At 38.5% G+C, this 20,729-nt stretch overlaps 1 protein-coding gene across 1 annotated transcript in view; it reads right to left on the bottom strand.

The window, feature by feature from the left end:
* Positions 1 to 20,729, bottom strand: part of CD2AP (CD2 associated protein) — a gene marked incomplete at both ends in the record, with an annotated part of 70,476 nt that overhangs the window by 23,795 nt on the left and 25,952 nt on the right. The window contains 7 exons of the mRNA XM_080700053.1: positions 913 to 949; positions 2,888 to 2,992; positions 5,935 to 6,029; positions 6,408 to 6,486; positions 8,743 to 8,930; positions 11,815 to 11,935; positions 15,687 to 15,787. Of these exons, the coding sequence (XP_080556179.1) occupies positions 913 to 949; positions 2,888 to 2,992; positions 5,935 to 6,029; positions 6,408 to 6,486; positions 8,743 to 8,930; positions 11,815 to 11,935; positions 15,687 to 15,787 (726 nt within the window). The remainder of the gene's footprint in view (positions 1 to 912; positions 950 to 2,887; positions 2,993 to 5,934; positions 6,030 to 6,407; positions 6,487 to 8,742; positions 8,931 to 11,814; positions 11,936 to 15,686; positions 15,788 to 20,729) is intronic.

Raw genomic sequence — 20,729 nt, 5'->3', positions numbered from 1 at the left:
GGAGGGAGAAGTCTGTGTGCTGCCTAAGGGCCACCAGTGAGCACCCAGAAGAACGCTCGACCCCCAGATCGGAAGCCAATGACATACCTGTGGAGAAAGTCACAGAAAAGAGAGGAGAGTGCAAAGCTTGGTCGTGTCAATACAGGACAAGGTTTAAAGAAAAGAGCTAAAAGACTGGTGGGTGTGTTTGTTTGTTGCGGAGCTAGGGGTTGAACGTAGGGGCATTCTACCTCCGAGCTAAACCCCCAGCCCTATTTTATTCTTTTATTTGAAACAGACTCTCAGTGAATTCCAAAGGACTAAGTAGCTGAGGCTGGCCTCAAACCTGTGATCCTCCTGTCTCAGCCTCCCAAGTACTGGGAAACAAGTATGTGCCACTACGCCCAGCTAACTGGTGGTTTTTGATGCTCAATAAAGTATGGGATGTCTTTTGTGCTTGGATATGTCCCATTAATATTTATTTTCGTATAGTTTTGATTTAGCATACTTATAAATGCAATTATATACTTTTGGCTCCACTTTAGTTCATTTTCAAAGATATATATTTAGAAACATTTTGTATTAAAAAAAAATTTTGTTCAAAATAAATAAATGAAAAAATAAGAGTAACTAACTGACCAGGCCAATGTTACATTTTCTAAAAGAGATTTAAAGTCTATCAATTTTATTAAATCAATACTTCATATAACTAAAGTAACTAAATTATCAAAATCCCTATTTTTACTTTAAAATCAATGACACACAATAATGCAAACAGTTAATTTTTTATAATTCTAAATAATTTTATATACAATAGTCCTGTTTTGCCAATAAAAATTAGTGGCATTAGTGGCATACATTAAACTTATTGTTACCATAATAGAATTTAAAAATATAAAAAATGGCAAACTAAATAATGCGTTTTTTACGTACCTGGACCCTTAGCAGGAGGTGGTGGTTTCTTTGGTTTCTGTTAAAATAACAGAGGTAAAAAACAGTTTGCTACTTATTAAATATTTAGTTTATATAAATTTTGATCATTAATAATCTAAATTGCATGAACAACTCTCATATCAACCTTGTCAGAAATTATAAAATGCTAAGATCTTAACAAAAGGTTATTAAAAAGTTTATTCCAGCCGGGCGTGGTGGCGCACGCTTGTCATCCCCGCGCTTGGGAGGCGGAGACAGGAGGATCGCGCAGATTCGAAGCCAGCCGTGCTGGCTTAAGAGACCCTGTTTCCAAATAAAATATAAAACAGGTCTGGAAGTGTAGCTCGGAGGTAGAAGGACCCTGAGTTCCACCCCTCATACCACTGGGGGGAAAAAAAGTTTTTTCCATTAGAACAGCATCCTTAATCAGAATTCAGTTAAATATTTTCAAAAATCTTCAGTGAACTGAATAAAGCAAAAATCTTCTAAAGAATCATGAGAGAAAAAACTCTATTTTATATTTCCTAGTGTAAGATTCCAAAGCACTACTTACCAGTATTTCACAGCTCAGGGTGCAAGGATGGAGTGGGTGGCAAGAAAAGGGAAGAGAGAAATAAAAAGGGAAAAAGGGAGGAGAGAGGGCGAGAGGAGGAGAGAATGGAGGGAAAGAGGAAGGAAGGAGAGAGGGAGGGAGAGAGTGAGCAGGGGAGGGGGGAGGGGGAGGGCTGGAGCAAGGGCAGGCGGGCAACAGTGAACAGAGGACCTTGCTTTCACTCCTGATTCTTCAGCTTTCTCAAAAGGAAAGTTAAAGACAAGGCCTGCCTTTCCTCCATAAGCAGTCACTCATTTTTAAGACTTAATGACTTCAAAAGACCAGAGAAACAAGCCAGGCTTGGTGGTGCAAGCCTGTAATCCCAGTTGGAAGGCTGAGACAGGACGATCAAGGTTTGAAAATGGCCTCAGCAAGTAGAACCTAGCAAGACAGGTGCAAAATTAAAAAAAGAAAGAAAGAAAATAGGGCTGGGGGTGTGGCTCAGAGGTAGACTCCCCATGGGTTCAATCTCCATTACCACAAAAAACTAAGAACCGATATGCAAAGGTATACAAATATGAAAATAAAAATGAGTTCATTAAGTTAAAAACGAAGTATACTGAAGGCTCAATCAATTCTAATGCAGTCTACCTACCACAAGAAAGGCCTGAGGCAGCCCAGGTCTCCACAGAGCGCCGTCAACAATCTGCTTCCTCAATGGAAGCCTGCAAAGTGAGTTCTGCACTGGCTGAGGCCCAACATGGTGGCGCCCTGCTGTGTCCCCTTCTGTCTTTCCCTCTGTTGTATCAGCTCAGCTAGGACCCATCAATGAGGAAAGGGGATCAAGAAACAGCAAGGCCAAAGGTCACTGACCAATGCCCCGGCCTCACTTTATTCTGAGAATTGATGCTGAAATCTTAGGTCCCAGGAGCAAGTAAACCCTGCTTCGCAGTACCTTTACATAGAGATTCTCAACATCATTCAATAAAAACTGCTTCCTTCTGTCAGATACGGCGGCATAGCTTATGATGGCCACAGCCAATCAGGAGCTAGGAAGGCTGAGTTCCTGAGAGCAGCCTACATAGCACAGTAAGACCCCTGACTCAAAGAGAGAGAGAGAAAAAAAAAACTTTCTTCCAGGAAAGTTACTCATTTATCCAGATAGTATACACTGTCTTTTTCTTTTTTTTTCTAAATAATAAGTAAAAAAAAGTCCAAGGTTAATCTTTAGTACATATAGTCAAAGGAGGAGGCAGGAATAAAGCACAGAACTGAAATATTACATTCGTTTTACTATGAATAACTTTTGCCTAAATACCTAATTTTATAAAACTTACAGAAGTTATTCAATACCACACAAAAAGACACAAAAAAAATTCTGTTTCTGAGAAGAGAGGGGCAAAATGTTAAAGTGTTACTGTTCATTGAGAAATAAATGCTTACTGGAAAGTCCTTGTCCAGTTCACTTATCTGAACGGCAAAATTGTCTGGAAACACTCCTTCTTTACCATTGAGCTCACCCTTCCACCAACCAGCTTCTCCAGTCTCCTAAAAAGCATGAAAAGAATAATTAAAATAGGAGTTACCTTTATATAAAGAAAGGTTTACAATAAAATAGAAAAACAATGAATTTCATTACCTTTATTTAAAAAATCTAAATAGATCATAAAGTCCTTCAAAAGAAAATATTCTCCACATACTACTGTTAGCAATAGTTAGAAAAACTGGGCTTAAATTTTTAAAATAACTCAAGTTTAAAATTTAAATCTAGCCGGGCGTGGTGGTGCACGCTTGTAATCCCCGCGCTTGGGAGGCGGAGACAGGAGGATCGCGCAGGTTCGAAGCCAGCCTGGCTGGTTTAAGAGACCCTGTTTCCAAATAAAAATATAAAATAGGTCTGGGAGTGTAGCCCGGAGGTAGAAGGGCTTCCAGGAACCCCAGTACCACCAAAAAAAAAAAAAAAAAATTAAAATTAAAGCTACAAGGTTGAAGAGGAGAAAGACAAAAGTGAGGAAGAACTGGTAAAGAGGGACCAGAAAAGAGTGCAAATTCCCAAACTCTTTAATATCCTCCTTAACACTGCATAGAGTAGTAATTAACTGTATGAATATTAAAATGGCTCACATTTACGAAATTCCAGCCAAATGAAATTTCAGCTGCTTGATCACATAACTACACAAGATCACAGCTCTATTAAATCTGCTTCACTACAGTATCTTTTACTGTCTATTTTCATCTCATGCTATATACTTTATGTGTACAAATAACTTCTTAAATTATATACACCACCTGGAAAAAGAGTCAACTTAAAACAATAAGAGAAGCCAGGCATGCTGGTGCACGCTTGTAATCCTAGTACTTGGGAAGCGGAGATGAGAGGATCGCAGGTTCAAGAACAGCCTCAGCAATTTAATAAGGCTCTTGGCAACATAGTCGAGACCCTGTGGATGGAGCTCAGAGGAATAATGCCCAGTACCTCAAAATAATAAATTAAATAAATTAAGGCAATAAGAAAAAACTAAAAAACTATTCTTCAAGGTTATAGCAAAAACAAATCCTTCATAATTCTCATAAGCAGTTATTACAGCATTCTGCCCACACCCAAATACCATGGAATTTTCCTTTATTTTGCCTTTGAATTCATTTCAAGTAATAAAATTATTTCATTCTTTGACAAAACTATCTCATTTTCCATGGATGAAGGATTCCATGACTATTTATATATTGATAAACATTTAGTTGGCTCTCTTAGTTTTCTATTAGAAACAACGCTCCAAACAATACATGAGAGAAAAAATGAAAAGAGGTGAGGCGAACGTAGTTAGGGCCGGGCACGGTGGCGCACACTTGGAATCCCAGCGCTTGGGAGGCTGAGACAGGAGGGTGGCAGGTTCTCAGCCAGCCTCAGCTACCGAGTGAGGCCCTCCACACCTTAGTGAGATGTTTCAAAATAGAGAATAAAAAATAGAGCTGGAGGGGATAGCCCAGGTAGAATGTCCCTGGGTTCAATCCCCAGTACAAAAAAATAAAAATAAAAAAATCCTGGGAAACTAAAGTTTATGAAGAAAAAAAAAAATGTTAACTAATTTCTAATATGTCAACTTTGACAAAATTAGTTCATAGTTTTTAAATATTTAAATAATCAAAGCCAGCTGAGGGGTTAGGCCAGTGTCGGGGCCAGTGAGGCCAGAACCGGGGCCTCCCATGAGGCAAGGCTGCTGCTTGAGCCAGCGAGGTCTGATCAGTCCACCGGGTAGCCAGGCCACAACTGGGGCCGTCAAGAGTGAGATCGGTATTTGCAACGCGGCATGCACAGAGATTAATTGCAGAAAATTAAAACCAGATGCTTCCCCTAATCAGCAATAACTAGAAGGAAAGGGGCAACAGGAAATGGTCGAACTATAGAAAGGGCCCTATAGTGAAGCAATTAAGGTGACCAATCAGAGGGTATGGAATAGGGGAGGATGGAGCCTCCTTAAAAAGCAGGAGGTACATAAACACATGTATCAAAGTTAATCACCAAACAATCATGGGATCGAGGGAGGGGGAGGGAATGGGATGGGGGCTGGATGAGGGCTAATTGGATGATGTGTGCTTGTATATCCTCTCAAGTCTTATATTCCAATGTGATGTATGATTACAATGCACCAATAAAAATAAATTAAATAAAAATAAATAAATAAATAAATAAATGTTTAAATAACGTATTTTTTGGTACCAGGGATTGAACCTAGAAGCATTCCACCTCCAAGCTATATCCCCAGCCCTTTAATGTTTTTGTTTTGTAACAGGGTAAGTTGCTGAATCTTGCTAAACTGCTGAGACAGCCCTGTCTCAGCCACTCAGTACTGAGATCACAGGTGTGCACCACAACGCCCAGCTTAAAAAAGAATGACTTTCTGCCAGCTTAAAAAAGAATAACTTTCTGAACACTCATTAAGTGCCAGGTTCTAAGGACCAGAAACAAATCAGACCAAGTCTTATTAGAATATAGTCTCCTCTGGAGCTTTTATTCTAGAGGCAGTGTAAGAATGATGAAAGATATTTCTTTTTTGTTTTGGTTTTCTTGGGAAAGACACAATAGTTTTAATATGTACCTCCAACATGACATAGAAATCAGCCTATGGAAGAGAGGAAGGCTATTATCGACATCAAATTTTACTTTGGTTCTGGTATTTAATTAAGAAATGAAAACAAGGTCAATTCCTCCGTTCTACCTCCCTCCCTTCCTCCCTTTCTTCTTCTTCTTGCTGGAGATCAAACCCAGGGGCATTCTACCTCCAGCTAAACTCCTAGGTGCTTTCATTGATGTCTTCAACAGGGCTTCCTCAGCTCGTTGAGAGTCTTTGAACCTGCACTCCTCTTGTCCTAAGACTCTGAAGCACTGGAACTACAGGAGTGAGCCGCAATGGCTGGCCACCCGTGTCTTAAGATTGGTATGAAAGGTATTTCTATGAGTAAGTTAAATGGCTCGCTGAAAAGAACCTTACCTTACTTATCAAGTGGATTATCTCCCCCTCTTTAAAACTAAGTTCATCTTCATTAGTACCTTCGTAGGCAAACAACGTTCTACAATACTCCTTAGCTGAAATTTAAAAAAAAAGTAAGCTGTGGCTCATATAAATTGATTCAGCAAATATGCCTCCATTTTATAATAAAGTAAAATAAAGAAGCTATTAAAGATACGTAGTAATTGGTCTTTCAATTTTCAAGTTTAAAGCTTCTAACCTGCATGTTAAGAAACAATTCTGTTAAATTTACTGGGTGTCTGCTAGAAACAAAGCACAGCTCTAACTGCAAGAAGACTACATCGACGAATACAGCCTGCACTTCACTCTGTGCGGCTTACATATGGTAGGATGTAATATTCTCTTAAGTAGTACAATGTCAGCAAGTGCCTTCAACAAGCCTAGTGATATGTTTGAGTACGTCTTTATTATGAAGGTTTTATTTTAAAACTTACCTTTAATTTTAACTTCTGTATCTGTTTTTGTTATCTCCACATTCTGAGTTTTGGATCCTATTGACTGTGTGATTAAGGACTAGAATAGAAAAGGCAGCTAGCTTAAAGTTTGAAGAAAGACAGTGTTGTTAAACAAAGATCCATTTACAGTTATCCAGCTCTCCCTAATGGTATTTCTAACGAGGTTAGCAAAGTAACGAAAAACTCGGCAACAAAAAGATAAAGATCTCAAAATTCCCTAAGTGATAGTTCATAACTGCTAAATTTTAAAACTCCTTAAAAATAACCATCTTTAGGCTCATAATATATTATTTAATTTTAGAAGTTCTAAAATTAAAATAAAAGCACTTTACATATAATTAATCTTTAGAATTTCTGTACAAATTAGACATTATAATTTGTCCCTTTTATAGATTAGGAAGCAGTTAAATAATCTCTCCACAACTGCAAACATTCAGTGTTGGAGTCCAGATCTGAACCTAGAACGTCTAAATCTTGAAAGTGGATTCTTACTAGCACTAAACTTGAAATGACATAGGAACGGATTTAAAAAAATGAACTTCTACTTCATTATTATCCAAATAAAAATATTTAGATAACGTTATAATATTTATGTAGTCTACACATTTTCCATGGTAACAGGTGAGGTTAAGCCCTTTACTACCTTGCACAAATGTTTCCTCGAGTTTTCTCCCTAGAAATAACAGTTCATTTGACCTTGAATTTCATGTTAGATATCTGAACACATGCTAACTTAGCTACCACTGTATTTTCTACTTATCTTCCAAGATACTTTAATTTCTCCCAAGTCTAACCACCATTATCTTCTAATCTGGTGTCACCTACAAAAATGGCAAGTGCACTGCCCACTTTATCAATAGGGTACCTGTGAGTAGTCAACATTAGTAATGGCGACTGAAAGATTACTAATACAGTAATTATTCACATGAAGTTATCAATGTAATCATAAGCTCTTAGAGCTGGAAGGGACCCCAGACCACCTAATGTGATCTGCATTGCAAGAAACTGCTTCTCCAATGGCTGTAGAACACCATTTTAAACACTAGGAATTTCAATTTATTAGATCCCATAATCTTACAATTTCAGAGCTAAAAGGAGGCAAGGAAGCAGGAGTTCTCTTTCCTGAACCCAACTCACTACTACATAGAAAATTATGCAGCAAACCCAGAAAGGGGAAAAAAAGAAAGGTTGAAACCAACCACTTTGGAAGAAAACTACAGAATATATTTTACTAAACAAAATACAGCCTTATAAATGAAATGTAGCTAAATCAAATAGGTACTAAAATATTTTAAACTTAACAGTTAAGAGTTAGCGCTATTGTCTCCCAAAACAAAAACATAAGCCAGGCATGGTGGTGCACGCTTGTAATCCCCGCGCTTGGGAGGCGGAGACAGGAGGATCGCACGGGTTCGAAGCCAGCCTCAGCTACTTAGTGAGGCTCTCAGCAACTTAGTGAGACCCTGTTTCCAAATAAAATATTAAAAAGGTCTGGGAGTACAGCCCGGAGGTAGAAAGCCTCCGGGTTCCAACCCCAGTACCACCAAAAAAAAAAAAAAAAAAAAAACCTAAGGGGTTATTTTAAAGCCTTTTAGTAGATCTTATAAATTATGGTTTGTCCACTTTGCTTAATTTGTAAATGCCAGTAAAATACTAACAAAAAATAAAACTTTCCACCCAGGGAATATAAGTACTTTAATCAATGTTGCAAACCCAGAGTAAAGTTAAAGCAGTACCTAAATAATTTAGTACCTCAATGTGAGTTCATTTTAAAATAGTCCATCTTAGGTCTGTTAAAAGAAATTAGCCAAATTTAAAGAAAAATAACAAAATTCAGTTTATTTATTTTTATTTTTATTTTTTTGGTGGTACTGGGGATAGAACCCAGAGGCTTTCTACCTCCAGCCCATACTCCCAGACCTATTTTTTCTATTTGGAAACGGTCTCACTAAGTAGCTGAGGCTGGCTTTGAACCTGTGGGATCCTCCTGTCTCAACCTCCCAAGTGCTGGGATTACAAGCATGCGTCACCACGCCCAGTGTAAAATTCAGTTTAAAAGGAACAGAAAAGAAAAAACTTTCCCTTTTGTATTTACACTGTGATAACTAAAATACTAAAGCTTTCACTAAGAAAACTTAATGTTAAATTTACCAAAAATAAATTTAGACAAAAACCTCTCACAGTCTTCTCATTTATAACTGAATTACTAGCAGTCTCAAAACAGAAATATAACAGACTTGCAAACTGACTTCTACTTTTAGAAAATGTTTAATGAGCAAATAGGAGCAAATCTACATGAATTAATCATGACTACCTTTTCTGCTTTCTTCTCTTCTGTCTCACTGCTGGACGTTCTTGTTCTAAGTTTCACAGAGCCTTCTTTAAAAATATCTCCAAACCCAATCCCTCGGATTTTCTTTGGCTGAGTCACAGATCCAGCTGCAGCTTCACTCCCGCTCCCAGGAGATGGTAGAGGTGAGGTGGGCCCTGTCGAAGTTTGTTCTGGAAAAACAACTGGTCTTTGAAACATGACACCTATAATGCAGGGGACATCTGTACATCTACTTCCACAATGCCTACATTCTATACTTCAGAATTTAAAAATGGCAATAAGAACAACAGAATAAATTATTTGAGTACTGAAATACGGTAACAAAACTAACACCTTCAAAAGGTAAGATTTCACATGAAAAACTGAAAAGTTCTGTATACCACCAAACACTATTCATTCATTGAGCGTGCATGCGTGTGTGTGTGTGTGTGTGTGTGTGTGTGTGTGAGAGAGAGGGGGGGGGTAGAGATATAGTATCAGGTAGACATATAATAAGCAAATAAATATAAAGAATAGTAGAAAACGCTTCAAAAAGGAATAAAAGAGTGGGGTAGGGACTTTCTGTTGTTTTATACAAAGCTGTGAGAAAAAGGCTCACTGATAAGGGGATTTGTGAAAAAATCCTAAATAAAAAAGGAAGCCATCATTATATTTCAAAGATATAGTCAAGTGGGGAATGGTGGCGCACGCTTGTAATCCCAGCATCGGGAGGCTGAGACCAGAGGATCCCAGTTCAAGGACAGCCTCAGCTACTTAGTGAGGTCCTCCGCAACTTAGTGAGACCTTGTTTCAAAATAAAGAATAAAAAATAGAGCAGGGGTGTAGCTCAGAGGTTGAATGCCCCTGGGCTCCATCCCCAGTACCACAAAAAAAAAAAAAAAAAAAAAGAATATTCCATAAGAGCAGAGCATGGTGGCGCACACTTAGAACCCCAGTTCTCGGGAGGCTGAGATGGGAGGATCACATGAGTTTGAAGCCAGCCTTAGCTACTTAGTGAGGATCTCAGTACCTTAGTGAGACATGGTTTCCAAATAAAAAATATAAAATATGTCTGGGAGTGTAGCCTGGAGGTAGAAGGCCCCTGGGTTCATCCTAGTACTACAAAAAAAAAATAAAAAAATAAAAATAAAGAACATTCCATAAGGAAGTAACATAAAATAGACTATTGTAAATATCTTGCTTTTACTGAGAATAAATACTAATAATTTACCTTTAGATTTCATATGGAAACCACTAAGTAGCAGAATAGATCATAAATTTGCCACATTCCTATAGAAAACACAATAGTGACTTTCAATTGCATTCTAGAGTTTTTCAATAAAGCCTAAGGACATGGAAATGAATGACCAGTGAGCAGTAATCTTGTTCGCCTGTGACTCACAGTCAGTATATCTTAACAAGAACAGGTAGAGCCTTCTCAAACCAAAAACCTTATGCTATTTCTTTCAGAAAATAAGTAGAACGAGAAAGAGAACAGAGAAGGAAGAGGAACAGAAGAACCCTACCAAATCTGAAGAAGTGTGAGGAGAAACTGTAAAGTAAATGCTGCAGGTATTACTCCAATATAGAAAGTAACAATAACACTTTATAATGCCACAGTCTACTATAACTTTTGTGACAATTACTAGAAAAATAATTATTCCGTTGACTGAAAAGACTATCAAAACACCAATTATAAACAAAGACTTTGCTAGGATGAAGGAATAGTAGACATCAATTCTGAGTTTTTTATGTTCAAGATCAATTCCTAAAACTTAACACACTGAATGTGTGTTTTTATCACTAAAATTCTAAGTAGTCACTCCTTTTAAAGTACTCACTTCCTAGCATTTATATCAGTATGTAGAAATTCTCTGTCCAAAAACTAGAGGGGAAAAAAGAATTACAGAGTGCTCCAACCACTGACTTCTCACCATAATCACAAAGCTCCGCATTTAGAACGTACCATTATCGTACACGGGTCAAGCAAAAGGTTAAGTACACTTCTAACATACAGTTCTGCAAGAAAAGGTTACTAAAATTCACAGGCCAAAAAAATGCTCGGCGTGCTTATAATTTTAAGGATTCAGTTTATAGAGCATCGAGAGCACTTACTATGAGCTTTAGTTTATAGCAAAGTTCAACGTAAAAAATAAATATCAGAAGATCTGATACTCAGGTACCAGAAGAAATACTAATGTGCATCGGAAGCAACTCCCAGAAAATGACCTGTTGAGTGTTAAGTAGACCACTAATGTTTTTGCGTGTAATACTGGAGGGACTGAACCCAGGGGGCCTTCTACCTCCAAGCTACACACCCCAGCCTTATTTTTTATTCTATACTTTAAAACAGGGTCTCACTAAGTCGCGGAGGACCGCACTAAGTAGCTGAGACGGGCTGCAAACCTGCGATCCTCCGCGTCTCAGACTCTAATGACAGAAATGACAACATAATTAAATGGCATTTGGCTACACAAAAAAACAAAATACATTGTAGATATGTAAAAATAAAAGTAATACTTCTAATTTATAAAATTTCTCAAGTATTAAATAGGCCATTTACAAACTCATCAATTTAAAAGTGTACATAAGTAAATCTTAAGTAGGGCAATATATCATAAGTAGCATTTTTAGTCAGTGTACCAGTATTACCCAGGCTTGAAGCAGAAAACAGAAAATTTTTAAATTATTTGACTAGATTTTTAGTTCACCTTTATTTATCCTCATTATAATTCTTTTTAAACTGGGAGTTGTGGCACAGGCCTATAAATCCATTACCGGGAGGCTGAGGCAGGAGGATTACAGATTTGAAGCCAGCCTCAACAACTTATTGAAGCTCTCAGCAACTTAGCCAGACCCTGTTTCCAACTAAAAAATAAAACAGGGGTGGGAGTGTAGCTCAGTGGTAAAATGCCCTGGGTTCAAACCCACACACCACAGTAAAAAATGGTTTTTAAATAAATTACCTGAAGCTGATTCAAAGTTAAAAATAACACAGTTTGAAAAACTATAAAATAAACACTAAGGCATATATAGTTTATTTAAATTTACTCATTAAAAAAAAAAAGGGTCTACCTGAATCCTCCTGGACGTCATGAGTTTCACCATCTTCTGTTACCTCAAGTTCTTTTACAAAATTTGAGGGAAACAGTCCCGACTTGTTGTTCAGGGTGCCACTCCACCAGCCTTCTTCCACCTGAAAAAATTCACAACTCAAAAATAATAGAATTTTCTTTTAAGTGAAAACCTTCATAGGAAGGAACTCTCCCCTACAGGTGTACTGCTGCCCTGTGCTTACACAGCACGCTGGGACTCATTACACACTCCTACGTGAGCATACTGCTGGGAGACTCCCTCCCTCCCCGCGAGCTCCCCTCCCCACATGCTAGCGAGACTGGCGTGAGAGCTCACAGGCTGACTTGACAGTACCTGAACTGTTCCAGGAGGAAAATGTCTCAAGTCTTTCACTAAGGTTTCCTAAGGGACAGTTCTATCGCAACGACCACTGAGCACAAAGTTCATAAAGCAAAATAAGCCCTTTGAGACCAAAAAGCACTCTGTGGGAAATACTTTTATGTGGATTAAATCTCAATGGATTAATCATACACAGGATCACTCATATAGAGTCTTACAATATTTAGAATGAGAACTTGTAATCAATCGCAATCTGTGAAGTCAACATTTCATGAAGTATCAGATCGTCACAGTATGTAAAAGGCAAACACCCAGCTCTCTTTGGAAGTTATTCTTTTTATTTTAAACATTATTGAGCCTTGGTTTGTCCTTTAATACATACATTATCTGAAATATTTATAATTTTTTTATTTAGAAAAATTTTGATAACTAAGAATTTTTTAATTTCTTTAAATGGTACAAAAACTTACTAATCTTTTACTTGAACAAGTGATTTTTACCTGAAGTATGAAAAACAATTACTTCATTTTAGAACTCTTTCCTCTAAACATAAATATCCTCATGACTCAAACTCTTTAGAAAAATATTTAAGCCAGGCATGGTAGTGCACGCTTGTAATCCCAGTACTTGGGAGGCTGAAACAGGAGGACTGCAGATTCACAGCTACTTAGTGAGGCCCTCCGCAACCTAGTGAGACCCTGCTTCCAAATAAAAAATAAAAAATAGGGCTGGGGGTGTAGCTCAGAGGTAGAATGCCCCTGGGTTCCATCCCCAGTACTGCATAAATAAATGAATAAGTGAATAAATAAATAAATAAATAAATAAATAAATAAATAAATGATTCATTCATGGAAGGTAAAACTGAAATATAAAATGACTAGAATGGAAGCTGTTTGAGGGAATACAGTGAAGCAGGAACCAGGAGTAATAGCTCAGTTTCAGAAAACTTACAGAAAAACCAACGGACTGAGAGCTATTCAAACCAGATGTAATGGGGTTAAGTAGACTACACTGCAATAGACACAACAGAGAGACAAGGATCAGCAGACTATTAGGGTCCTCTAATTAAGAAATCCTCGGAAGGCAGAGTAACAGAGTGTTACAGAACATTCACCCAAAACCGGACTGCAAAGATCCGAATTTAGGCTCCACTGCATGCAAAGCACATGAAGTCGACTGAGGCCAGGAATCTCCCAGACCGCAAGCAGTAAGATCTCTCCTGTCCTTCCACCTGATGGGCTTCTGTAACTGGCCGATAACCAACAGAATGTAGTGGAAGTGACATCACTTTCCCAGGCATTTCACCCACCTACAGAAATGCTTGCAAGGAGAGCTGTGAATTTGCCATGTGAAACAAATTAAGTAACCCTTATCCAAAATGTTTGGGAGCAGGGATCCTTCAGATTTCATGGCTTTTCAGATTTTAGAATATTTGTGCTGACTTTACTGACTGATTATCCCTAATCTGAAAGTCCAAACTGTTTCAAACTCTAAAACTTTAAATGTCATGTACCATTACTTAAAAGGTTTTAGACACGGGCACATTCATATTTCAGATTTTCAGACTAGGGGTGCTCAATCTGCAATCTGACTACCCTGAGGTCACTATACTGTAAAAAAAATGCCAAGCCACATGAACAGATTACAAAATGACCCTCCACTGGAAAGACTTTGGGTCATGCAGGCATTAGGCATGTGAGTAAAAGAGCTTCTCTGCGATTCTGCTAGCCCCCAGCTTTGAGCCTTTCCGGACTTAGCCTTCAATATCAAGGAACACAGACCAACCCTGCCTGTTCTGACCTATCTCAATGCTTGGCCTACAAAACCCAAAAAAATAAATAACAGTTGTTCTTTGACACTACATTTGGGGTCGTTTGGCTACACAGCAACAGTAACTAGAACAGCCAATAATTTATCTTGTGATTTGTTCTCTTCATATGTAAAATGGGTAAGAAGGTCTATCCTTTCAAGGTTTTTTATTTGTTTGTTTGATTGTTTGTTTGTTTGTGGTACTGGGGATTGAACCCAAGAGCATTCTGCCTCCAAGCTAATCCCCCAGCCCTATGTTTTATTCTTTATTTTGAAACAGGGTCTAAGTTACAAGAGCCTCACTAAGTGGCTGAGGCTGGCTGAAAACCCGCAGTCCTCCTGTCTCAGCCTCCCAAACGCTGGGATGACAAGCGTGCGCCTCCACGCCCAGCTGCCTTCAGGTTATTTAGAAGTTTTAAGAAAATAATAAATGGTAATCACTTAGCCCAGTACTTCTCACATAATATAGGCTAAATAAATGTTAATTATTATTGTTGCCGCCAACCGGAAATAAAGTAGACCTGTCTTTTTTATTAACACTGGGAGCTAATATAAACAACAGTGATAAATCACACTGAGGATCGCTGAGAGACACAAGATCAATCCCTGCCACAATATATGATTTTTAAAAAAAGACAGCTTTTTCACAACAAATAGCGTTGGGAAAACTGATTACCCATTTGTAGAAAAATGAAATTAAACGTGACCTCTCACCCTACACAAGAGTCAACTCAAGATGGAGCACAGTCCTGGAAATTAAACCGGCGGCTTTGCAATGACTAGATGAGGGCACAGGAACCGTGATCTAACATAGAGGCGCCCGCAGTAAGACCCCAAAGCACAAGAGATTAAAATGAGAATGAGTGGGACAGCATTAAGTTAAAAAGCTTCTGTGTTACAAAGGAAACATCAAGAACCGTAAGAGGAGCCAACCAAAGGGAGAAGAGCTTTGCAAGCTATTTTTTCTGATAGAAGACGGGTATTCAGAATACATAAAAGGACTTTTAAAAACAAATAATAAATAACCCAATCAAAAACTGGGCAAGTGATCTAAATGGACACTTCAGAGACAGAAATATACATGACCAGGAAATAACTTTAACAAATGTTTTAACATCTTTAGCAATCAGAGAGATGCAAATCAAAACTAATGAGATGTTACCTAACCTCAATTAGAACGACCATCAACAAAACTACAAACAATGATAACACTAATGAGGATGTGGGGAGGGGGCTCTTTATACACTGCTGGTGGGACCACAGCCACTGTGGTCATCAATGTGGAGGCTCTTCAGGAGACTGCAGATCACACTACCATGTGACCCAGTTAGACCACTCCTGGGCACCCTCCCAGCGGGGCTGAAGCCAGGATATTATAATGTCACATGCATGTCTATGTTTATGGCAGGAAAATTCACAATAGCCAGTTTTTTTCCTGCAGTACTAATGATTGAACTCAGGGGCATTCTATCTCCAAGCTGTACCCTCAGCACTAATTTTTTTTTTTAATTTGGAAACGGGGTCTTCTCTAGGTTGATGAGATTCGGACTACTTGCTGAGGCTGGCCTCAAACCTGCAGTCATCCTGTCTTAGCCTCCCAAGTAGTGGGATTGTGGTTGTGCACCCACATGCTTGACTCCCAAAATAGTATTCTTACAAAGCATTCTTCTAAAACTCCGTCAATTTAAACAATTGCTGACTCATCACAAACAGGTCATCCTCACCTCTTCGTTGAAGTCAATAATATCACCCACTTTCAGCTCCAGCTCATCCTCATTTTGTGGAATGTACTCAAAAAGAACTTTACACTGACGCTTCTTAGTCTCTAAGGAAAGAAAAAATGAAAAACCAAGGTAAGAATGATCATACTTTAAGAGTCTTCAAGTACACATTCCAGTTGTGATCACGAGACTGGCTTGGCTGAGTGGGACAGAACGTAGCATCATTCCAAGAAGCTCAGCACAGTCGGTCCTTCTTGGCTTCTTACCTCTGCCCCATACATTTTTTTAGGTATGTACTCATCCCCAAATAAACTAAACTACAAATAAGATACAGGGTCTCCAATAGCATCCATGTATATATCTGATCCCACTAATTACACAGAAGCAAAATATCTACTACCAATTTTAAGGCCACAAAAACAAACACTAAAAGACATTTTGACCAGGCCAGTGATTGTCAGACTACTTCCTGATGAAAATCTAGGAAAAATATAGATAAAATAAAAAATAATGTGATACTTTAAGGGAAAATATAACTTTTTAGCTTCTTAAACAACTTATTTTCTGACAAAAATGAAGCACTCAGGTGAAGATAAAAACAGTATTAGCTGTGTGTGGTGGCACACACTTGTAATCCCAGCATTCAGGAGGCTGAGAAAGGAGGATAGCAGCAGTTCATGGCCAGCCTCACCTACTTAGTGAGGCCCTTTGCAACTCAGTGAAACCCTGTTTCAAAATAAAGAATAAAAAATGGGGCTGGGAGTGTAGCTCAGAAGTAGAATGTCCCTGGGTTCCATCCCCAGTACCACCAAAAAAAAATTCAAATATTGGTACCCTAACCCTCAATGTGTATTTAGTGGCAGGGATTTTTAGGAATTAATTAATTTAAAATGAGGCTATGAGGATGGGACCATAATCAGACATGGCATATCCTAGTCCTTCTAAAATTTAAATGTACTGTTTCTTTTGCCAAGAACACTTTAATTTTACCCATAAACCTCTGCCTTGCCTTCAATTCACCTCAGTTCTCAGTTTAGAAAACAACTCCCAAATAGCTTTATGAACTAAGCACTCTTCTTTTGTGCTTCTACGGCATCGTGTACTTTGCCCTACTGGATTCTTCAACCTGCTTGTTACTCATAATGCGCCATATTCCTCTCATTCTACCAGTGACTTCTTTCTTGTAAGTATCCCCTTCCACTCAATAGACTAAAGAATAATGGGCATTTCTTCTAACTGTCCTCTCCCCAGCACCTAATAATGTTGCTATTACAAAATACCAGAGACAGCGTAATTTTAAGTTCTGAAGGTGGAGAAGTTCAAGATCAAGACACCGACAAGTTCCCCGTCTGGGAAGGCCCTCCTGCTAGAGGCTCAGCCTGTCAGAGAGAGGAGGAGCAACAAAGTACCTGCACGTCCCCTCCAGTCCTCCCAAGGCACTAAGCCTTCATGAGCGCGAGTCAAAAAGGCAAGGCCCAGCCTTAATAGCACCCGAGTGGGGATTCAACGTCAGCCTGGATTTTGGAGGGGACTAGCATTCAATCCATAGCGGTATCTATTAAATATTTTTAGTGAACTAATGAATGAGCCTTTGGGTCTAACCATATGGGATCAATGCCAACTAATATCAGACCAAAAGAGTCTACATTCCATCGACAGTCTACCACCAATGCTAACAAGATTCTTTGATTTTTGATTGGTGCATTCTAGCCATGCATTTTAATGGAGTACACGACGGGAGAGGCGCACACGCACGCATCACCCAGTCAGCCCTCCCCTCCTCCTCGTGTCTGGCTTAGTGACTGACTGACACGTTCGTGAACGAGCATCATGTACATTAGGGAGTCTCCCTATCCCCTCCTCGCACTTAGGTATCCTTATTTGCTCATTTATGGTTTCTACTTCTTAGTCTACTGTTTCTCCAATGACCCTTTTCTCCCTAGCTTTCACATATTAGGAAAAGCATCTGATTTCTTATTTTTTGTGACTGACCAATCTCACTTAGCATTCTTCTTAATAATTTAAATGCACATCTAAAAAAAGTGACATACTTGAATACCTAATGAGATAGACAAATACTCGGTACAAACTACAAATATTCCAAAATTAACAGAGGAGACAAGTTTGAAATGGAACAACTGTGAGAGGCTGAAGCAGGGCTGCAAGGCCAACCTAGACAACTTAGAGACCTGCCTCAAGTTACAAAAGCGCTCAGTGGCAGTGCTTGTCGCACACTGTATAAATCATTCGGTTCAATTCACAGAGAAGGGGAGGGCAGGAAAATAACACTACCATACAATCAAAGAGAATAAAGTAACATATAGGAAAGGGAGGCAAATGTGGCATACATTCAGGATTGAGGAAAATTTCACCAAAAACCAGGGCTTAGATAGGCATGGTGACCCTCACTAATCCCAGCACTTGGGAGGCCGAGGCAGGAGGATGGCAGAGTCGCATTTAGTGAGGATCAGCACCTACGCCCTTCACGACCAACTGAGGCCCCAAATTAAAACAACACAGGTCTGGGCTGTAGTTCAGAGGAAAATGCCCCTGGTTCAATCCAAGCAGAGGTGGCAACAAAAGAGAATTCTAAGAAGTAACCGAGATGGGCAGAATTTCACTACTTCAAATCATGACCATAAACAGTTCCAAATAAACCTTCTGTTAAATATAAATACGTGTGCGCTACAACAGAAATATAACTCTATTCTAGCTAGGCGTGGTGATGCACGCTTGTAATACCAATACTTGGGAGGCTGAGATGGGAGGATCCGGGTTCATAGCCAGCCTCAGCTACTTAGTGAGGCCCTCTGAAACTTAGTGAGACCTTGTTTCAAAATAAAGAATAAAAAATAGGGCTGGAGGTACAGCTCCGAGGTAGACTGCCCCTGGGTTCAACTTCCAATACCACACACACAAAAAAACAAACAAAGTGCTTTAACATAGCTCAAGCAGTCTGTTCATACTGAATCACTATACACTATGTATATACAACTGTATTTTATGTATGTAAATTGTAGTATAAAATTCTAATAAATTTCTAAATAGTGCAAAACAATAATTGGAAACAGTATCAAGCACATAGTTATTTAAATGTTAATACTGTTAATGAAATAATTATTATTACCATTCCTATTTTATATTAACACTGAATCGTGATCCACGTCTACCATATTTGGCAGACTTTACTGCCTACAACAAAACCGTTTCTCATGGTCACATACTCACAGACATGAAGGCATTCAGCACATAAGAGTCCAAATAGTTCCAAGAACTTTTTTTTGCGGTACCAGAGATGGTAGAATACCTGGGGCATTCTACCTCTGAGCTATACTCCCAGTCCTACTTTCCATTCTTTATTTTGAAACGGGGTCTCACTGAGTTGCAGAGGGCCTCACTAAGCAGCCGAGGCTGTCCACGAACCGTGATCCTCCTGTCTCAGCCTCCCAGATGCTGGGATTACAAACGTATGCCACCACAAAACCAAACTGTGAATTTCACAATTAAGGACGGTTATCTTCCTTACTCTTTCTCTAGGAAAGCAGAATATTCTTGATTTTCATATGTAGGGCAGCAAGAATAGTTACGTATCTCACATCTAAATAGCATATCGAAATATCAAGATCAAAGACACCTCTTCATTTATGAGACTATTTCTCATTATATATTATTATATTTAATTCTCCACCAAATGAAGAGCATGCCACACACTCAGAAGCTGTGAGGTTACATGCTAAAACTTCAGAGACCGTACCAAAAGGATTTTTTTTGGAGGGGGGTTACAGGGGATTGAACCCAGGGGCATTATACCTCTGAGCTACACCCCAAGCCCTATTTTATTTTTTATTTTAAAATAGGGTCCCACCAAGTTGTGGAGGGCCTCACTAAGTAACCGGGTCTGGCCTCAAACTTGCGATCTCCGGTCTTAGCCTCCCAAGTACTGGGTTCCAAGTGTGCACCAGCACACCCAGCTCCAAAAGGATTTCTGATTCACACTTGTGCTCCATTTAGCTCTGGAAGATTATCTTCAGGTCTTACTACAGCATTTACATTCATTCATCAAAGTTCTCTGGTTTTATTTTTTGTCAATTTCTCTTTCCAGGAAGCAAAGAAAACCATCAAGAAACACAGTATTCAGGCATTTGTTTTATGGTTTAATCATTAAAAATTCTTTCACATCTTTAGAAATAAAAATTTTGTTCCACTTAAGCCAGTTAAATCAAACTTTCAAGCTGCTCAAGATACTAGGTGTTTATTGCTGAGATACATTACTTGATTTAGACACTTAAAATCTTAGAAAATATTTAAAATAATTATCAGCACCATAAAGAGAAACCTCGTGTTATCATGTCTGCAACATACTTTCAAGTGACTGAATAAAGTGTATGTATATAAAGATAATAAAAAGTATATGTATATATGTAGGTATGCTTTATATATACATATCTAAAAATATGTACATATATAAAGATATATGCAAAAACACATATTATCTATATACACATATGGGTATATGCACATACATACATCTACACATATATAAAATATATATACATATATAAAGATATATGCACATTCACATATATTATCTCTATACACATATGGGTATATGCATTTATGTATTCAAAGAATAAATCTTTATATTTTATTATTTTGTACACATATGTAGGCATATATGTGTGTATATACAAATATAATAAAAAAGTACAAAGCCGGGCATGGTGGTGCACACCTGTAATTCCAGTACTTGAGAGGCTGAGACATGATTGAGGATCGCGGCCAGCCTCAGCTACTCAGTGAGCCCCTGCTTCAAAATAAAGAATAATAAATAGGACCAGGGGCATAGCTCGGAGGTAGAATGTCCCTGGGCTCAACCCTCGATATCTTAAAAAAATAAACAAAAATAAGAAGTATATGTATATAAAGATAAAGCCCAGGTTCAACCCCCAGTACTACAAAAAGAAAAGATAAAGCCAATGTGACGAGATGTTATCAGCAATTTAGATGAAGGGTATACCATGTCCACTGCACAATCATTCATTCAAC

This window comes from Muscardinus avellanarius (assembly GCF_963383645.1).
Source record: "Muscardinus avellanarius genome assembly, chromosome: 8".
Classification (NCBI taxonomy): domain Eukaryota; kingdom Metazoa; phylum Chordata; class Mammalia; order Rodentia; family Gliridae; genus Muscardinus; species Muscardinus avellanarius.
Note: the sequence above shows the minus strand (reverse complement) of the source record. Positions and strands in the feature narration are given on the sequence as shown.